At 40.3% G+C, this 17,506-nt stretch overlaps 2 protein-coding genes across 4 annotated transcripts; one reads left to right on the top strand and one right to left on the bottom strand.

Annotated features, from left to right (window-relative positions):
- The first annotated feature begins 518 nt into the window (after positions 1-518).
- Positions 519-9,800, top strand: LOC311255886 (putative E3 ubiquitin-protein ligase HERC6). The gene is made up of 23 exons (XM_084350547.1): positions 519-793; positions 1,585-1,741; positions 1,827-1,903; positions 2,385-2,612; positions 2,752-2,843; positions 2,930-3,057; positions 3,177-3,331; positions 3,645-3,700; positions 3,834-3,925; positions 4,054-4,113; positions 4,247-4,343; positions 4,521-4,701; positions 4,892-5,043; positions 5,429-5,548; positions 5,649-5,747; positions 5,917-6,096; positions 6,514-6,654; positions 7,397-7,560; positions 7,730-7,796; positions 7,888-7,958; positions 8,112-8,295; positions 8,635-8,737; positions 8,864-9,800. Exons 1-23 carry the CDS (start codon positions 568-570, stop codon positions 9,100-9,102), a joined length of 3,069 nt encoding a protein of 1,022 aa, XP_084206673.1. The 5' UTR covers positions 519-567; the 3' UTR covers positions 9,103-9,800.
- A 418-nt stretch (positions 9,801-10,218) lies between these two features.
- Positions 10,219-16,105, bottom strand: yif1b (Yip1 interacting factor homolog B). 3 transcript variants are annotated; one of them, XM_084350555.1, is made up of 8 exons: positions 15,945-16,105; positions 14,633-14,735; positions 14,346-14,475; positions 14,136-14,240; positions 13,773-13,909; positions 13,377-13,532; positions 13,045-13,138; positions 10,219-11,729 (listed from the first exon to the last, which is right to left on the bottom strand). In XM_084350555.1, exons 1-8 carry the CDS (start codon positions 15,988-15,990, stop codon positions 11,574-11,576), a joined length of 927 nt encoding a protein of 308 aa, XP_084206681.1. In that variant the 5' UTR covers positions 15,991-16,105; the 3' UTR covers positions 10,219-11,573. The 3 variants fall into 3 exon arrangements, with proteins under 3 accessions (XP_084206681.1, XP_084206682.1, XP_084206683.1); XM_084350556.1 differs by having other exon boundaries at positions 15,954-16,105; XM_084350557.1 differs by having other exon boundaries at positions 15,969-16,105.
- Positions 16,106-17,506: the final 1,401 nt, after the last annotated feature.

The raw sequence follows: 17,506 nt of genomic DNA, 5'->3' as shown, positions 1-17,506 counted from the left end.
ACAAATGTATTTGAAATAAAATAATTTGGTCTAACCTCCTTGTTTGTCTGTTTCTGTATGAAAAGCAACAACACTTTCACCTGCTTACATCACATTTTTTGTCAGTTAAAATTACTGATTATTATTGACCTTTTATTAACTGATAATATGACCTTAGTTTGTTTATTTGGTCAGTTCAACCTCAATATACAAACTTATTCTTCTTATTGGTTTAATTTTTAATATCCAATGAGACGAGATCTCTCATGCTGCCTTCAATAATTACCTGGTATGCTCGTAAATTACAGCACTTCAGTCCTACACGCTATTGGTCGTGCATTACTCGCTGTTGGTCGAAAATAAAGGACAACTTGTATGAATTAACAACTTAATAATCACATTAGATATCTTAACTTCTACAAAAGACCAAATACAATACGCTACACTCTCAGAGTGAGAGGTTCAAATGCGTGTTTCCGATAGTGATTGTAATACTTCCGACAGCACTTGAATGCAGCATCAAGGTGCCCATCACAGAGAGAAGACTTCACCTCATCAGTCCACTTCAGAGCGGGGACAGGTGGAGACATGCACGCACAGCAGCTGTACTGTTGGGGGGACAGCTCCAGTGGACAGTTCGGTCCACAGTCAGCCCTCAGCCCGGTGTCCTGGTCCGTCTCCGGGGTCATCACCGACATCTGCTGCGGGGACCAGCACACTTTACTCCGCACCAAGGATGGAGGAGTTTTATCCTGCGGACACAACTCACAGAGACAACTCGGCCGAAAGAAATGTAAAGATGGACGGATACCAGGTAGGAGATAATATTAATAATAATGTTTCAGGAAAAGTGTCGACATGATAAGAAAATATCCACGTACAGTAACTTTTTGCAGCATGTTTGCCAACTTCGTCAACTTAGTTCTTTATTTAACATGAACTTTTCCCCCCGTGACCGTTAAATGTAGCTTTAAGCTAGGTTATGAGTCTGGGTCATGAACTCACTTTATCTTTATTTTATTGGGCTGACAGCCTAACGAGTTGTTTATTGCCTCCATCGAGAGCCATAACTCAGCGTCGGTAAACATTACGCAGGTTGATTAATTGAGCTAAGCTTCAGTTTCGTTTCTTTCTTGAAACTCCAGATAACGAAAGTTAAATACAACTGCGCTTCAGCATGCGGTGAGTTCAAGTGCAGCTGGGAATGTTGGACATTCAAGAGACTGAGGCGTTCATCAGCTCTGATGTTTGATGTTAAGCCTTTAGGCCAATTCTTACATGTTACACCTTTGATTTACTGGTGTTGGATCGTTTGTAACAATACATTATTTACAGTTGATTTGATGTGAAATCTTAAAAGTAACTTAACAATGTCAATAACAGTGGAGTAAAAGTAAAAAGTTGCATAAAACGATGGAACAAAATACAAAATAAGTTCAACATACAGTATTTCAGTAAAGGTAAAGTTGTTTTTCACTGCTTGGTTTGCATTTCGGTTAAAGCTGATTAGTATTGTATTGAAGTTAGTTGTTGTTTAGATATATGTCATTTACACTTGTTATCACCGTGTGTCTCTATTTGTGATCCTCTGTCATCCTCTCTTAGCCCGTGTGGAGGGGCTGGGTGATGTGGTGTCGATGGCGTGTGGTCAGGACCACAGTCTGGCTGTTTGTGCATCTGGACATGTCTTCTCCTGGGGGGCAGAAGAGGATGGACAGCTCGGCTTAGCAGCTAATCTACTGTGCAAATGTTACAAACCCAGGCAAGATCTTGGTCTGTAGAATATTTGAATATGCAAACTAATCACTGAAAATCAGCTTTTTACATTTTTTGACCTATTGTTGCAGACGGGTGCCCATACCGATGCCAATATCAGTGATTCAAGTTGCTTGTGGAAACACCCACTCCTTGGCACTGACTAAAGGTAACTCTCATCTGTGATCATGTTTGCATGAAATTGTGTGTGAGCATTTTCTTAGGACAAGTATGAGATAAAAAGAAGAACAGAGCAGAACAGGTTCCCTTGTAGATAGAGTAGATGGTCTGATAAATGAGTTTACTGAGAGGAAACTTAATTTTCTTGAAATACTCTTCAGTATTCAAGGGTACAAACTTCCTATTAATACCGCCTGTGTTATGTTGTATGTGAAAATGTTTTTCTTAAATCAAAATAGCTAATTATTACACTGATATGTTTCAGTATTACCTCTGTTGCTTAAATAAAGTTTATGATGGTGTACTTATTGTGAGTCATCAATGAGCTTAGCTTCTATCGTTAAGGTATGAAGAACGTAAAAAATACAGTTAAATATTAACATGACGTGTTTTCCTTCATCTACCGATAGCGTGTCAAAACTTTATGATTAATTATTTATTTCTTAATCTTCATTATTTTCCACTTTCAGGAGGAGATGTCTTCTCCTGGGGTTTGAACAGTCATGGTCAGCTGGGCCTGGGGAAGGACGTGTCATTGCAGCTCACACCTTACCTGGTGTGCGCTCTGACCGGCGTAGCGGTGACCCAGATTTCAGCCGGAGCGACCCACACTCTGTTCCTCACACTCCCGGGCCTGGTGTACTGCTGTGGGGCCAACAAATCTGGCCAGCTGGGGGTCAACAGGGTGGATGAGAAGGGTATAAATAATTGACTTTAGCTCGGTCACAAACTCGTCAATAGAAACCTCCTGATTATATATTTCATGAAATTTATGAGAACTCATTCTATGCATCATCATTCTTTTTATGTTATTTCATTTCTTGTCATCTTTAACAGGCCGGTTCAACATCTGTGTGGTACCTGCCCTCAGACCTCTGGGTGTCTCCTTCATAAGCTGTGGAGAGGCTCACTCTGCTGTGTTAACAAAGGTACATACTTCACTAAACCTTTCAGCTTTAGCTGTATGTGTTGGGTTGAATTACAGAATGTGACAAAATGATGCTGTGATTTCTAGGATGGCGAGGTTTTTACTTTTGGAGAGGGACGCTACGGTCAGCTCGGTCACAACTCCCCTGCTGATGAACAGAAACCCCGACTGGTCGACGGTCTGGACGGCCCCGCATCACAGATTTCATGTGGCAGGTAAAAACTTGGAGGCTGTGTAACCAATCACTGAAACTGAGATGTCACATAAGTTCATTAAATACTTTAACATCATATTAAGTTTCTCATCTAATTCACAACTGTCTCTTGTCTCCCAGACGTCACACTCTGGTGCTGGGCTCGTCTGGCCAGCTGTGGGCTTTTGGAAATGGGGCCAAAGGTCAGATTGGGACGGGACAAACAGAGGACAGTCTGACTCCCACGCTGGTACAAATTCCATGGATCACTGACAGAGCAGCAGACGTACCCAAGGGTGTGTATGGTTGGGCCGTGTGGTGTTCAGTGGTGTTCAGTAGATTAAATGAGGTGTTCTGGGTGGATCTGACCTTCATCTTCTTCACATTTCCCTCCTCAAACTCACGTTTACTCCAGGAGAGTACTTTGGCTGCCAAGGACTATTAAATGAAGTTTTAAGGCTAAAGATAGTCCTTATTCTTGGACAGTTCCTCAGCCATGTTTAACAGTTAGCAGTAAAACATTCACTTAAATTAATATTTAAGTATATTTACTTCAGATCTTGTGGTGTGGGAAAAGCATATACAAGTTATTTTTATTTGTTTAAGCAGACCTGAAGATATCAGCTGGGTGGAGTACAAACTTCACTTACACTTCACCACTACAGGTAATGTTAAACATATATTTTACCCAGATTTAACGTGCAAACATTGTTCAGATGAATGTGAACTATAAATGATTATTTTGTTATGTTCATTAAGTTGTCTAGCTTTAAAGTGATATCTTAAATATTTTTAAAGAACTTGGATCGAGGACAGATAACTGGGCGGCTGGATGAGACAAAACTACAAACATGGCTGAAAATGAGACACGGCAGCACTGAGGCAAAGAGGTCCGTCTTTTCTCCTTAAGTATTTCTGCTGTACATAATTATGCAACTGCACATGTGAAATGTCCGTCTCAAATGCAGTAAGTACAGTGTTTGTAAGACGACCTGTTTATGTCTTCTTCTTTCAACAGAGAAATATCTTTGATGTTTTTCACAAGTTCAAGCCTTGTTGCGAGTTTCACGAAGGCTAAGTGGGTCCTTTTTTGAAAGATATTATTATGTTAAGATTATGAGTGTGAGCTTAAGAATGAAAAGATCATATAAATGTAATTTACCCATATTGGTACTGAGACTTTGTTTTTATACTTCCCTTTTTGGTAACAGTGGGCGTCCATCAGCAGCAGGCGCCTTGACTGTGGACCTTGAGGCAGCGAGCCGAGTTTTCGACCAGCTGCTGGCTGTACCGTGGATCAAACAATCAGTTGAGAACATAAATTGAACCATTTTCATACATCACTGAGATTATTTGTTCTTTTGAGACTGAATGAGCAAACTTGTCCCACGTAATGTTCAGTCATGACCTACACTCATTTATTAACTTACAAACAAATGCATGCTGTTTACACTGCAATATAAAATATATATCCTCTCCGTGCAGATCAACCTTAAAGACCTGATTGATATGCTTGTGGCTTCGACAACTTCCCTGAAATCACCAGAGATCATCCTGATTCTGCTGACGTGTCCCCTTCTCCAAGAAGACTCTCATGTCATGAACAACGTGCTGGTGTTGGCAATCGTCATCTCTGATCTGAATGAGAGAAATCGCACAGCACTAAGTAAACAACTACAGCAAACTTTAATTATTTTGTCCACAGTATTGTCAGTTTGGAGGGGATAGCATAATATATCTTTAATATAAAACTATACACTGCTCTTAATAACTTTAAAAAATGTGAGATATTCACTTGATGTATATCATGTAGGTCTTACAGTGTGGTCGCACTGTGTGTGTTTTCTGTTCTGCAGAGGACTGGTGGTCTTCCCTGACACCCTCCATACTAGAGAAGCACATCCTCGTGTTCAAAAACGCCCTCGCCTTCATGCTGAAAAATGGCCTGTTGGTAACTCACAACCCGGGAGTCAGATACCTGCTGGAAGTCCTCAAGCTGCTCTACAAAGTCAGTGCTGTTTGTTTTTATTGTTGTCATCAGTTGTTTAAGCGCCAGATCTTTTTGTAGTGACTTTTGTGTGTAGTTAGCACCTACATTACGTCTGACTTGTTACAGTTTAGGAATACTCTCCAGCATAATATTGTCATTTTTTAAAGGAATTCTGACCAACAAGCAAGTAATTAGAGTTAACAACTTAATCACTTAGACTATAAGTAGTCTCACTGCTGATTAATTGATGATTTTTTAATTAAGTGATTCATTGTTAAGACTATAAAATTATACAACTATACAAAACTATTTAACAATAATGACTTATGCCCATTACAAGCTCTCAGATCTTTAGATGGTGTCTTGATTATGTTTTTATGTAATATATATGTTTTGCTGACAGGCAAATAAAGCTGGAAAGTCCTACAGAGTCCCACTGAGCACCTTTTACGTTGAGGAAATCAGTAGTTGTGTGGAGCCGGCCGCAGACATCAGGAACTGGCAGGACCTTTCTAAAGTAGAGGTAAAAACATACAGTACTGTACACACAGTGTTGCATTATTTCAGATGACCCTGCTTACTGAAATTAATTCTTGATAAATCACTGATTATTTTCTTTTAAGGATGACGAGACCACACCCGCCATTTTCTGCCGCTACCCATTCCTGTTCACTCTTGTCCGCAAAGTGGAGGTCTTTAACGTCTTCTCGTTCATAATGAAGGTATATTCTATATTAAATAGATTGTTTTACTGAATGTCTACATTACAGATACTTCATAATATGGTTAGCAGTGTTTTTTTTAATTTGAGCATTAATGTTACTGACTATCTATCTAATGTTCTGTATGATTATATTAGACTTTCTTTCCATCTGGGTTTTGTAATTACAGGGAGCGCACCATTTAATCCACGAATGGTCTTTGATGATGCCTGAAACATTGTTGAATGATCCTGTAAGCGCTCCTCCTGCCCCGGTCTTCCAGCTAACTCTGAGACGAACTCACCTGGTCGAGGACACCTTCAGGCAGCTCGCTGCAGCCGACCACTGCGCCTTCCAACGGGTGCTTTTGGTAAACTAGCCTGCTTAGTGCTCAGAAGCTACATTTGGTAGCTTTTGTCTTTGTATTATTTTTAACTATTAACTATTTACTATTAATTCCTTAGTAATTAAAGGGATACTCCAACAATTTAGCTTTGCACTTCCATAAAGTTTGGGACTCACAAGAGATTGGTAGCACTGAGGCCGAGATATTTGAATTGGATTAAGTCCCTGGTATGGGTAGAACACTGGATCCTACGCTACCCATAACGCAACATAAGCCTGGTGGCTGTTTGAACTACAGTTGTGGAAGTGACCCTTTGTTACAAGCGAAAAATGAATGTCATTGAAGCTGATTGACATTTACCATGAGGGCTGACTGTAAACAATTTTTTGTTCCTTGACAGTTCAGTAAGGTGTTTAAAAAGTATTATTTTGTCCTTTCTAGGTGCAGTTTGTGGATGACAGGAAGGTGATGAATGTCAACCAGAGGGACCTCTTCCTGCATGTGTTTGATGAGCTGATAGCTCCCGAGTCTGACATGTTCATGTGGAACGAGAGCCAGACTCTGGCCTGGTTCCCTCCCAAGGTAAGACCGCTTTATTAAAGAGATTATCATTTATTGAATTCTTGCATACTCTAATCCTTTTTTTTAACACTAAACTAATTCCTCTTATACCCATGTACATCTTGACTTGCTGTATATGCAGTAGTTCAAATAATGCTCATGAGCATATAAAGACTGGCCTGGAGACAAAAACAAGGGTTTATAAACTCCTACCGCTTCTACATACAGTACATTTCTATCACTTACATTTTTAATAAATTCAACAATGTAATCATGTCAGTTTTAGCCGTTTGTCATTCTGGATTACTCATCTAATGTCACATGCCACAGGACGGGACGGCAGCAGCTACATTACCGTACCATATGGGAAAAGTGCAAGTCACAGAATTTTCCACAACACATTCCTGCAAATGTTTCACAATAACTGTCATGTAATGAAACACTAGAGGGCTTTTATTTTATAATGGAAACAGGAAATGTTCTGCTTGTATTAACAGAATAATGCAGTAACAAAACTTCAACAGGGTAAACAGGAGTGAATCAGAAAACAACAAAAAATACACACACATAATACGAGGAAAGTGAGCTGATAACTATAAAAATGTGAAGAAGAAATGGTGATTGCTTTGACCTGTTGTCCGATGCCCCATTTTACAGTTTATAGTGCAAGTTAGAGCAACACATGATGTACATTTGACCTTATCGTTACGTGGAAACCTGGACAGTTATTGAATTGTACTGAAATCCTGATTATGATCAACAGCCGAAAGTGGAGAAGACGTACTTCCTGTTTGGCATTCTGTGCGGCCTGGCTCTCTACAACCAAAACATCATCCACATGCCCTTCCCACTGGCTCTCTTCAAGAAGCTGCTCGGAGTGAAACCTTCAATGGAGGACATGAGGGAGTTTGAGCCTGTTGTGGCCAAGTAAGTGTGCAAGAAAAAATGCAACACGGAGCTCCTCATCAGGTCCAATTTTTGGATTTTTCTGTGTCAATCTACAGCTATTCTCCCGTCACTGGTGGTTTTAATTTGAAGCTCTCTATAGGTAGTTACGTTAAAGCGATCATTTGGTATATATTCACTGTGTCTGCAGGTCTTGGCGGTGCATGCTGGAGGACTACACTCCTGATGTAGTCGAAAGCCTGGAGACGACATTCACTGTAGGTTTATTAAATCACAGTTAGAATGACTCGACTGTATGTCCTACAGGTGTGTATTTTCCATTGTAACTGTAATTATTCTTCTTCTCAGGTGTCCTGGGGTGGTGAGATAGTTGAGCTCGATCCGAAAGAACCTGGAAAACCTGTGACAGGGTCGAACAGGTATGTTTAAAGCTCCAATCAGGCAATCTGATTGGTTGTTAGCTGTGGTATAATGAACTTAAATCAACCATAATTGGTAAAGACATCATGACAGACGTGAGGGAAGCTACTTGTATCATATTTAATTCTTTTTTAAAAATTTTTCTTTCAAAGGAAAGAGTTCGTAGCCGCCTTTGTCGACTACGCCTTCAACAAGTCGGTGGAGGGAGTGTTCAGTGAGTTCAAGAGAGGGTTCCTCAAGGTGTGTAACGTTGACATGGTGGACTTCTTCCAGCCGGAGGAGCTACAGGCAGTGATGGGGGGCCAGGAAAACTACGACTGGGAGGTGTTCAAGCAGGTCTGCTAAAATGCTTGTTTTGACTTTTACATGTAGAAGAGTCAGAAATGTAGCTGAAAACTGATTCTAGACAATACTGAGAATACGTGCCGAGTCAAACCGCACAGAGCAGATCGAAGCTTTCATGACGAGCATCTAGTCAATTTTTTAAAATCAAAAAACCCATGCAGACTCGTTAAAACGGACAAACAAAGAAATCATGTAACCACATAGACTGCTCTCCATTGGTAGAAGCACAAAAAAATCAAGGAAAAATGACAAAATAAACACGATCCGAGCAAGTCAACAATATCAGACGGACATGATTTTACTTCTGTTTGTTTTTATTTTTCCACACAGAACGCAGTGTATGAAGGAGGCTACTATGCTGAACATCCGAACATCGTGACCTTCTGGGAGGTGTTTGACAAACTCACAGCAGATGAAAAGAAAAAATTCCTCTGTAAGTATTTCACATGATGAGTGTGCTATCTGCAGTCTATTAGTTTCATATTTCATGAAGAACTGAGAAAAAGATTAGGATGTTCTCTTTAATTTAGCAACATCTCATGCTTGTTTGTGTTGCCAGTGTTCCTCACAGGCTGTGACCGGGTGCCCTTCCTGGGCATGGACAGCATCAAGATGAGAGTTGCTCCCTTGCCCGACTACACTGATCTCCACCTGCCTGAATCCCTCACCTGTCATTTCCTGTTACTACTGCCCATCTACGAGAGATACCCGGTGGAGAGGACGATGCATACCAGACTTCTTCAGGCTATCAATCACAACAGAGGCTTCTGGAAGGAGCGCACTGAGGGCCAAAATTAGGAAGGCTTCATTAGAAAAGGAAAAAAATCCAGTTAGTTCTGGTCTGATTTATCTCAAGGCTGTTTTTTCTTCTTAATGTAGACGTATTAAAGGTCTGAATTAAGTTCTAACTTTGGATCCATAGTATTACTGATTTATGAAGGGACTAGATGTAGCTCAGCAGCCCATGTGCTGTCATTTAATTTTACTCGTTGAGGCTATTTGCACGTTTGTTGATGTTCAAAACTTTCTGTTGTCAAATCTAAGTTTGATGAAGCAGCGCAGTCTTGAGTTCTTACTTAAAACAAAGAGTTAGTTAACCAGTGGTTCCACATATATATCAGCTTTGGCAAGTCACAAAGAGATGCACAGATAGGACAGATAAATGTGTCATACAGGGCCAGTGTATAAATAAAAGCACTTGTATTAAGTGTCTAGATCATGGAGACGATATTGGGCCAGAACTTCCAAATCTTTCTTCACCTCAGGTATCAGGCCACTGCCATTGCTTTCAGCCACTGCTAAAACTGAGATGAACACCTCACTTTTTTTTGACACTTTATATCCTGCCACTTGTAGCATTAAGTACTCTTTCTGTTCATTTATACATGCTTCAATCATAAGAAAAATATGTTTGTGACTTTTAAGAGTGAAATGTTTGTAATTGTTGTTGCCCTGTGTTCCTAAATAACCTAATAAAAAAATTACTTTGCATGCAATACTGGCCTGTAGTTCATTATTGTGGAGGAAATCAAGACATTTTAATATGTTGGGGCTTTTTTTGTTGTTATTTTTGGTAAACCACAGTCCAACTATCAAAACACAATATCAATACCCTAAAGGGCCTGAATGTTTCTGGGTTTGTTTCATTTACAAATGGACTGAACAGTTAAACTGGCATTATCTTACATTATTTTTGCAGGTCCAAAATCCATATGAAATTGAAAAGTTGAAAAACTGTAAAGGCCTGAAGTAGAATGATAAAAAGATTGAAATTCAGGCTTATTTAGGCTCTTTCCCCTCCATATTTTACTGTAATACTAATATAGCGCCAGTGATCTTCTGTGATAAAACAATTCACGTCTGAAAAGACCAATTGCAAGCAAATTTTGAGCACATAAAACACAATCCAGCAGCTCCATCAGTCAGACTTTATTTATTAGTCGTCATATTTCAATGGCTTGATTTGATAAGTTGTGTGCCTTCAGCCTGCTTTGACAGTCAGGCCGGGAACCATTCATGACTAATCATGAACACAAACGTGTTTAATTGCCTGCTACATAGAATTAGTCATTATTAATAAGATGCTGCAACCTCAGGATCGGTACTGAAATGAGAACTTTGTCTGAACATTTGGGAGAAAAACTTTATTGGCACCTCAGCTGACTAAATGTCATCTGAGGAAAATGCAAAAATCCTGAATTTTGAGGTTTCCTGAATTGAATGGTTTGAGTTAGCATCGTCTACGTTATAAAGCAGAAACAGCTTGTTCCATAGTGACATTAGATGATGTACACTTCAGCACACGAAAGCACAATTACGCATATTTCTGACATTAAAATATTTCAAGTATCCCAAAGAGACTAGAACGACGCTGACAGAACAAACCACCTCATCTCTTCCCTTTCTTTCTTTATTCCATCGGACTTTCAATATGAAAAAGCAGTAAATAATTTACTTGGTTTTTAAAAAGGATATCAAAGTTGACTCAACATTTCATGGTGAGGTCTACACCTTAACGTGGCTTACACAGTTTCTATTCAAGAGTTCATCAGGCAGCAAAGCTCAGACATGTATCAAAGCACATAGAAAAAGATTCAACAGATAAAATGCAGGTGACCCTAACCCGTTAGATGACCCTGGTGTCCAGATTTAGTGACGACAGAACTTTTTCCCACCCGTGAAACAAACATTAACATCAGAGCAGAGCCACTCGATCGCTTTTAAACCTGAATTTGAGCTTTTTCTTGTTTTTCCTCAAATGGACGGTTAGTGTGCTTTATGTCTGTCGGCTCAGAAAAATCACGTTCGAGATATCGGAGCAACATCTGCAATAATACTTTTGACATACACAAACATACAAACTTAAATATTTCCTAAAAAACATAATTACAAACAAATAATTACACCGTATAGAAAAAAAACTTAAAGCCTCTTGCTACAAACTTTTGAAGACGTGACATAAAAAAGGACAAAAAAAAGGCAACACTAACGACACGGGGCTGTGCTGTGAGAGAGAAGGCAGCGACGCCTCACGTCTTCTCTTAATCTTCTTGTAGCATTTGTTGTTCGGCTCCGCACATCGGTGGAGCGAGTCTTGTGAATGTGCAGGTATGTCTTTAAGTCTGGGAAGTGATGGGCTATCATCCAGACAGCTGTGGCTGTTTCATCCAAGTCCAGCTTCTCCGATATGTGTGTGTTTTCTTGAGGCTTTTTCATGTGTGAGATGGCATTCAGTTCATCTTCTAGTTGATGAGTGTGTGTTCCCGGTTTTATCTGATGAGGTGGTAGGTGAGCCAGTACATGAAGATGGGCTGTGCTGCTGCTATAGACATGGTGAGGTACATCCTCAGCTGGTTCCTGGTTCCTCTCACCAGCCTCCCCTCTGCAGCCGCCTCAGATAACAGCTTCAGACGCAGAGTGCGGATCTGAGGAGAGATCAAGATCGGCCGTTAAAACAAACAAGCAAACAGCTTTTGAGAGTAAAATTCAGGCACTTTCACAGAACATTAGCCAGACTCTCAAAGCTCATCATCACATCTAAATTGTTACTATAAATGCAACTGCTAAAAATTTAACTTCAGCACAGGATTCAGCACTCATTCAACAGTCATTTTGTTTATTTAACCAGATGTTCTTCTTAACTTTGTATGTTTTGATCATGTTTATTTGATGCTAGTGCTAACTTAAACTGCCGGAGACCAACGTCTCCAATTGGTTCATTTCAAATATCAAAACATTTTTGGTTTTCATCAGTGACTGTGTCGATGAAACTCCACATTACGCTGAAAGCCTACAACATGTCAGCGTGTATATTTCAACTGAAGCAGATTCTTTGCCTTGAAAACACAACCTATGAAATATTTTCAGAACTCTGAAGACAAATATTGATATAGCCTAACGATCAGTAAATTATTCATCTCCTTTAGAGATCTGACATCACATGTGAATAGGCTGACTGTTTCGAGTTGCTGAAGATCAACATTTATGAAATCTCATACTTTCCATCTTGGAACTGTTTTTTTTTTTGACATTTTCCAAATGATCAGAATAGACATAAATCAAAAGTCTGAAGACATAAACAAAACAAAGCCATTACATGAGTTTTATATTAGATAATACAGGTATAAGAAGGGTCAAGGGTGTTTGAGTAGGGTAAAATAATAATGTGTGCGGGGAATGTTTTTATTTACGGTAGCTGTTTGCATGAAAAACTGGGTGTATTGCAGATGGGAAGCTTGAAGGAAAAATGTCGAGGATGCCAAGAGGGAAAGATAATTTCCAGCTAATAGAGTATATGATTATCTGCACTGCCAAGGCATCTTAATATTATAAATGTGTGCAGTAGACATCTGGTATATGTCTAGTATCTGGCAGGTTTTGCTGGCAAACAACAGGATTTTGATGCTGGCGCCCAGAGCTGAGGCTGAGCAGGCCTGCGTGGACACTGTGGGGATCGGGTAAAGTGTCTGAAAGAACTAATTTACTAGTTTAGCAAAGGTTTGTGTTATTTACACAACTAGCTGCCATTCCTCTCAGGGATTCCATGTGTTATCTTAAAAGCCATTTGTTTAAAAAGATTAAATATCGTTCCCCAGCTAGTGTCTGTAAAAGGTAGACAGTAGACAGGTATATGTTCTCACCATGAGTCTGTATATTTGTGTGATTTTTAACCCTGGTTGACGGAGCATCTTCCAGATCAATTATTAAAACGGTCAGTAGTAAGCAGATGCTGCTACTCACCATAAAGACAACGATGGCAACACAGCACCACAGTAGAGAGAGATAATAAGCTGGCCTCCCAAACAGCAGGCCTGCTACCACCCCGATGATCATCCTAAAGAGACAGAGAGAAGAGAGAAACACACACAGTGTCACAGGTGAGGCAGAACATCCACAGAGTCTTAAATGAAGATGAAATAAAAAATGTAGACAGTGTAGGGAATATTAGTTACTAGTAAAAACAACGAATGGCCGACCAAAGTAAAGACATACAAGTGATGAGGGTGGAGGCAGCAGGAGGGCAAGTTGGCGATGAAAATGTAAACACAAGCATTGGAAGACGTTGCACTTACCCAACATATTTGTAGCCAGAGAACGCCAGCAGGTCGATGGTCGTGAGGTCGGTGTTGACTGTCACAAGGTAGAGCGACAGCAGGACGGCCAGGACCTCCATGATCAGCCACACCAACGCTGAGCTGGCCTGAACTCCCAGCAGCTCTGGAGAAAACCTGAAGGGTGCATGAAATGATACAGATTTATCAACTCTGTAGACTCTAGAGGTAACAGGTCATGAATGTGAGACGGTACATGTTTGTCTATTATCAAGCAGCAATTTGTGACTATTTAAGAAGCTGTTCCCAGCCGCTGATGATCACTGCTTACAGCAACAATAAAATGATCATAAAGCAGCAGATTATTGTCTTTTCCAAACAGGTAACACGCTGATAAAAGCACAGATGCATCTTTACTTGTTCTGAGTGCCGAGGGCCAGTCCAGCCACCAGGACGTATGTGATGAAGCCCATGGCAGGAATGTAGAGATCGGGAGCGTTCACATCGAAGCGTGGAGCTACAGGAGTGTCCTGCTGGTAGCTCACCTCCCAGTTCTACAACACACACACACAAACACACACTTACAACCAACTAAACCCTTCAACTCTTGGACACAGTTTTAAAACATACTGTATGTTCTGAAATACTTCCTCAAGAAATTTGAACTACATGGGCAAAACGGAGAACTACATGCAGGTCTTTTGTCTCAACATGGAGTAGATAATGAAAACCTCATTTTTACATGCACAGTTTTACCTCTACAGGTGTAAGCAGCCTTACCTCGTGCATGTAAGGAAAAACGAGAAGGCCCAGCTTCTTCCCCACGTACACTGTGTCCACTGCAAAGTAGTATTTCAGCTTAGAAATTGGGATGAACCTGTCCAGCTGAAAGCGAACACACACAAAGTATTATTTGAACGAGTATTTAATCTTTTAAATGGGGAAATCTGTCAAACAGAATCATTTAAGAAACATCTGAGGCAGTCTTACATTCTTATCCACCATCTCTCTTCCTTGGGATGCCAGTGAGCTGCCATACGCCATGGCCAGGTTGGACATGGGGTCTGACAGGATAGACTGGGCAGGAAATCCTGCTGCTTGAGGCGCGGCCTGCTGGTTGCTGCAGGCGTGACACAAGAAAATGTATTAAGAACATGGAGGATGTATCGGTTAAAGAAATACACACATATAATCATATCGATAGCGAAGAGATGATACAAAAGACTGTAAAGCTGAATTAAAGGACTGTTATTTAGGACGGTTATGTTTCCTCTCACCTGTAGCCTGCCTGTGCTCCAGACGCAGCTCCACTCGTGTCCTCAAACAGCTGGCCGTCTCCTGGACCATCCACCGATGTATTCCTTAGACGCATATTAGGCTCTGGATGAAAAGAGAGGTTAGATAAATACATATGTCAGACAAAGGAGTCGATCTGAACGTCTTAAATCAATTACAATTTCAGGGGGTGCAAACATGTTATAAAATTAGTAAAGCTGGCACATGCAAAGCGCAGGAAATTACAGTGGTTAACATCTGGAGCAGACGGTTCATTTCCCTCTTCTGAAGCAGCTATAAAGTCAAAGTGAACTTCTTAAGTGACTTCAGCATCAAGTGTCCTCAAAGTGCACTTATAAATGAATATAGGAAAGTCTCGGCAGTGCAGGAGAAAGAGCTCTCTGACTCCATCCCCCTGGGGGAGGAATAACAACATCACACACTAATCACAAGGGCAGGTTACGTCACCTAGAGCCACAAACAGTTTCGGTTTGGACCTCGTCCCTGCTTTCACACAACAAAGAAAGGATATGACATAAAACCTGCAGTATCTTAGGTCCACACACCTTCACAGACTTAACAACCCTAAAGACACTTAACTCAACACAGTCAGTGCAGCCTTGTGACTACCATCTTAAAAAACAACAGTGTGCCTTGGCTATGGTGCTCATCTGTCATCTTAATTGTGCAAAACTGATATTATTTGCTGTCTGTTTAGAGATACTTGTGTTACAGAAGCTGAGGTAACAGTATAATCACCTTTCCTGGCTATACACCCATTATTAACCTCATCAGACGCCCCTGCTTATAGATCTAGGTCAAAATAACACGTCTGCCCCAAAGTCTAACCCGGACTGAAGCGTGGGGAGAGAAACTTAAACGTCAGCTAACGTCAACATTAAAAAGAAAAACATTTAAAAGCTAAACCAGCTTCACACAATAACACAGTTCGTCCTAATAAGTCTGTAAACACAGAAATAGCCCGCAGGCACGGCACAGAAACCGTTAGCCAGCCCAGCTTGTGTAACGTAAGTAAGCTAGTTAGCATAGTTAACCTAGTTGGTGACTATTTATAGTTTTAGCAATGAATTCTGATTTATTTAGCGAAAACTATCTTCCACAATGACTCGTTAGATGTTAGTGGCAAAAATGAACGCTCTGGTGTGTGTTTTTTTTACAAGTTGTTTAGCTAGTTGTTAGCCACGACATCACCATGTAGATCCGTTTACGTCTGATCCCAGAAGCTAGCAGGTACATTATGTGCACATGCAGCCGGTGAGAATAAAGACTGATTTAACCGATGAGATCACGTACGTAACTTACGCTGTCTGAACCCACTTTGAGTTGCAGTGTAATCCATTTGGACTGAGTTGATGGTAGCAGCACCCTTCAGTGATCTCTGCTGAGATGCAGTTGGTAGGCTACTAGCTTAGGTGGCAGCAAGCTACACGGGAAAGTTGGAGTCATTCATAAAATTAAACCGGAAGTAACCGCTTTCTTCTTCTTCTCTAGTTTTAATGACAGTTACAAGCCGACGGGAAAGGTGATACCGCCACCTACTGGATGAAACTATCTCCAGCAACCCTTTAATCCGTCAACATCCTTCCTATTTCTGCTACTTTAAAGGGGCATTATGTAGTTTTGGAGAGTGCCCCAGAACACTGTTTGAAGCTAGAAAGGTGGCAGGGTCCGCCACATATAAACAAAGTGATACAGCATGAAATGGTGTTGTCCTTTAAGCTCAGTTTGTTTATTCAGTTTATTGAGTCATGAAAACTAAGAGAGTTTGTTTATTTGGTTTGTTCAGGCATTAAAAAAAAAAATCAGTCAATGAAGATCTATCTCTTCTGATAAAATTTCTTCCCCAAAACTACATAGTGCACCTTTAATCTTATATGTGTCATGTTGTTTCTGAACATGGGGCAGACAAGTCAAACATGTTTGTACTTCTGTGATTGATGGACCTGCAATGAGGCAATGGAAATGTCTCAAACATCACAGTGACATAAACTTTGAAACTGCTTTGAACTGTGGCAGACAGATACCATCTGGCTGTTCAGACGTTGATAGTGTTTATTCCCGCATACAAACAGACGTCAAACTCAAGGAACCTTTTCTGAAACAGGAGCAGTCGCATTCCAGTATCCAGCAGTGACGGTAAATGTGTCTGTGTTTATTGGAAGCAGTCAAGATAAGTAAAAAACAAGTGATAAACATTAAGTAGGCCTAATGCTGAGATCTTCTTCTTCTTCCTCTTAGAGTCTAAATGACTTTTGTCCAAAGCGGTGGACAGACAGACCAACAGACCAACGTTGTATTTACCAAAGCCCCACTCACATGGCTAAAAATGGTGTTATGGGTAATTTTTTTTTGATACACATTGTATCATTGTTCTATTATGTTTGTTTCAATGTAGTAGTTTATTTGAGATTTCTCTTATGAGAAGGAGGACATTGGTTCTAGTTGCAAAGAAATCAAAGATGCCAGAATCCAGCCCACTAAACAACATTTCATGCTGACGATGAATCATATTTTCATCATCATGGTGATATAAACATGCGCCATAAACACATAACAAAAAACTGCCTGAATCCTGATGGTTAGAAATCATTATATCGACATGCGCCATGCATTGCACACACATTTTGAGACAGGATTATAATTACAGCCAACAAGGCAGCTTTTGAGAACGGTCTCAACTGTTTCTGTCTCTGCTCCTCTGTACATGAAACTAGATCGCATATCCCAGGAAATATATGTAAGGAAAAGTGGTTTGAGATTTGTAGAAAATGGCCTTGTGCATACTTCTAAAATACCCTCTCAACTGGAACAACATCTAAACAACCAATTAGAAACATGTTTTTGATCTGAGGGGA

This window comes from Pagrus pagrus (genome assembly GCF_965226575.1).
Source record: "Pagrus pagrus genome assembly, chromosome: 4".
Lineage (NCBI taxonomy): Eukaryota > Metazoa > Chordata > Actinopteri > Spariformes > Sparidae > Pagrus > Pagrus pagrus.
The sequence above is the reverse complement of the archived record's forward strand: the minus strand, read 5'-3'. Positions and strand labels throughout refer to the sequence as shown.

What these genes read in the sequence shown, in the direction of transcription:
- yif1b (XM_084350555.1), bottom strand. Translation starts at nt 15,990, where the DNA reads ATGGATTACACTGCAACTCAAAGTGGGTTCAGACAGCGTAAGTTAC. An exon ending in GCCCTCGGCACTCAGAACAA is followed by an intron (nt 13,533 to 13,772) that starts GTAAAGATGCAT and finishes TGCACCCTTCAG; the next exon opens with GTTTTCTCCAGAGCTGCTGG. An exon ending in TCTGGCTACAAATATGTTGG is followed by an intron (nt 13,139 to 13,376) that starts GTAAGTGCAACG and finishes CTGTCTCTTTAG; the next exon opens with GATGATCATCGGGGTGGTAG.
- LOC311255886 (XM_084350547.1), top strand. Translation starts at nt 568, where the DNA reads ATGCACGCACAGCAGCTGTACTGTTGGGGGGACAGCTCCAGTGGACAG. An exon ending in CCTGTGACAGGGTCGAACAG is followed by an intron (nt 7,959 to 8,111) that starts GTATGTTTAAAG and finishes TTTCTTTCAAAG; the next exon opens with GAAAGAGTTCGTAGCCGCCT. An exon ending in TGAAAAGAAAAAATTCCTCT is followed by an intron (nt 8,738 to 8,863) that starts GTAAGTATTTCA and finishes TTGTGTTGCCAG; the next exon opens with TGTTCCTCACAGGCTGTGAC.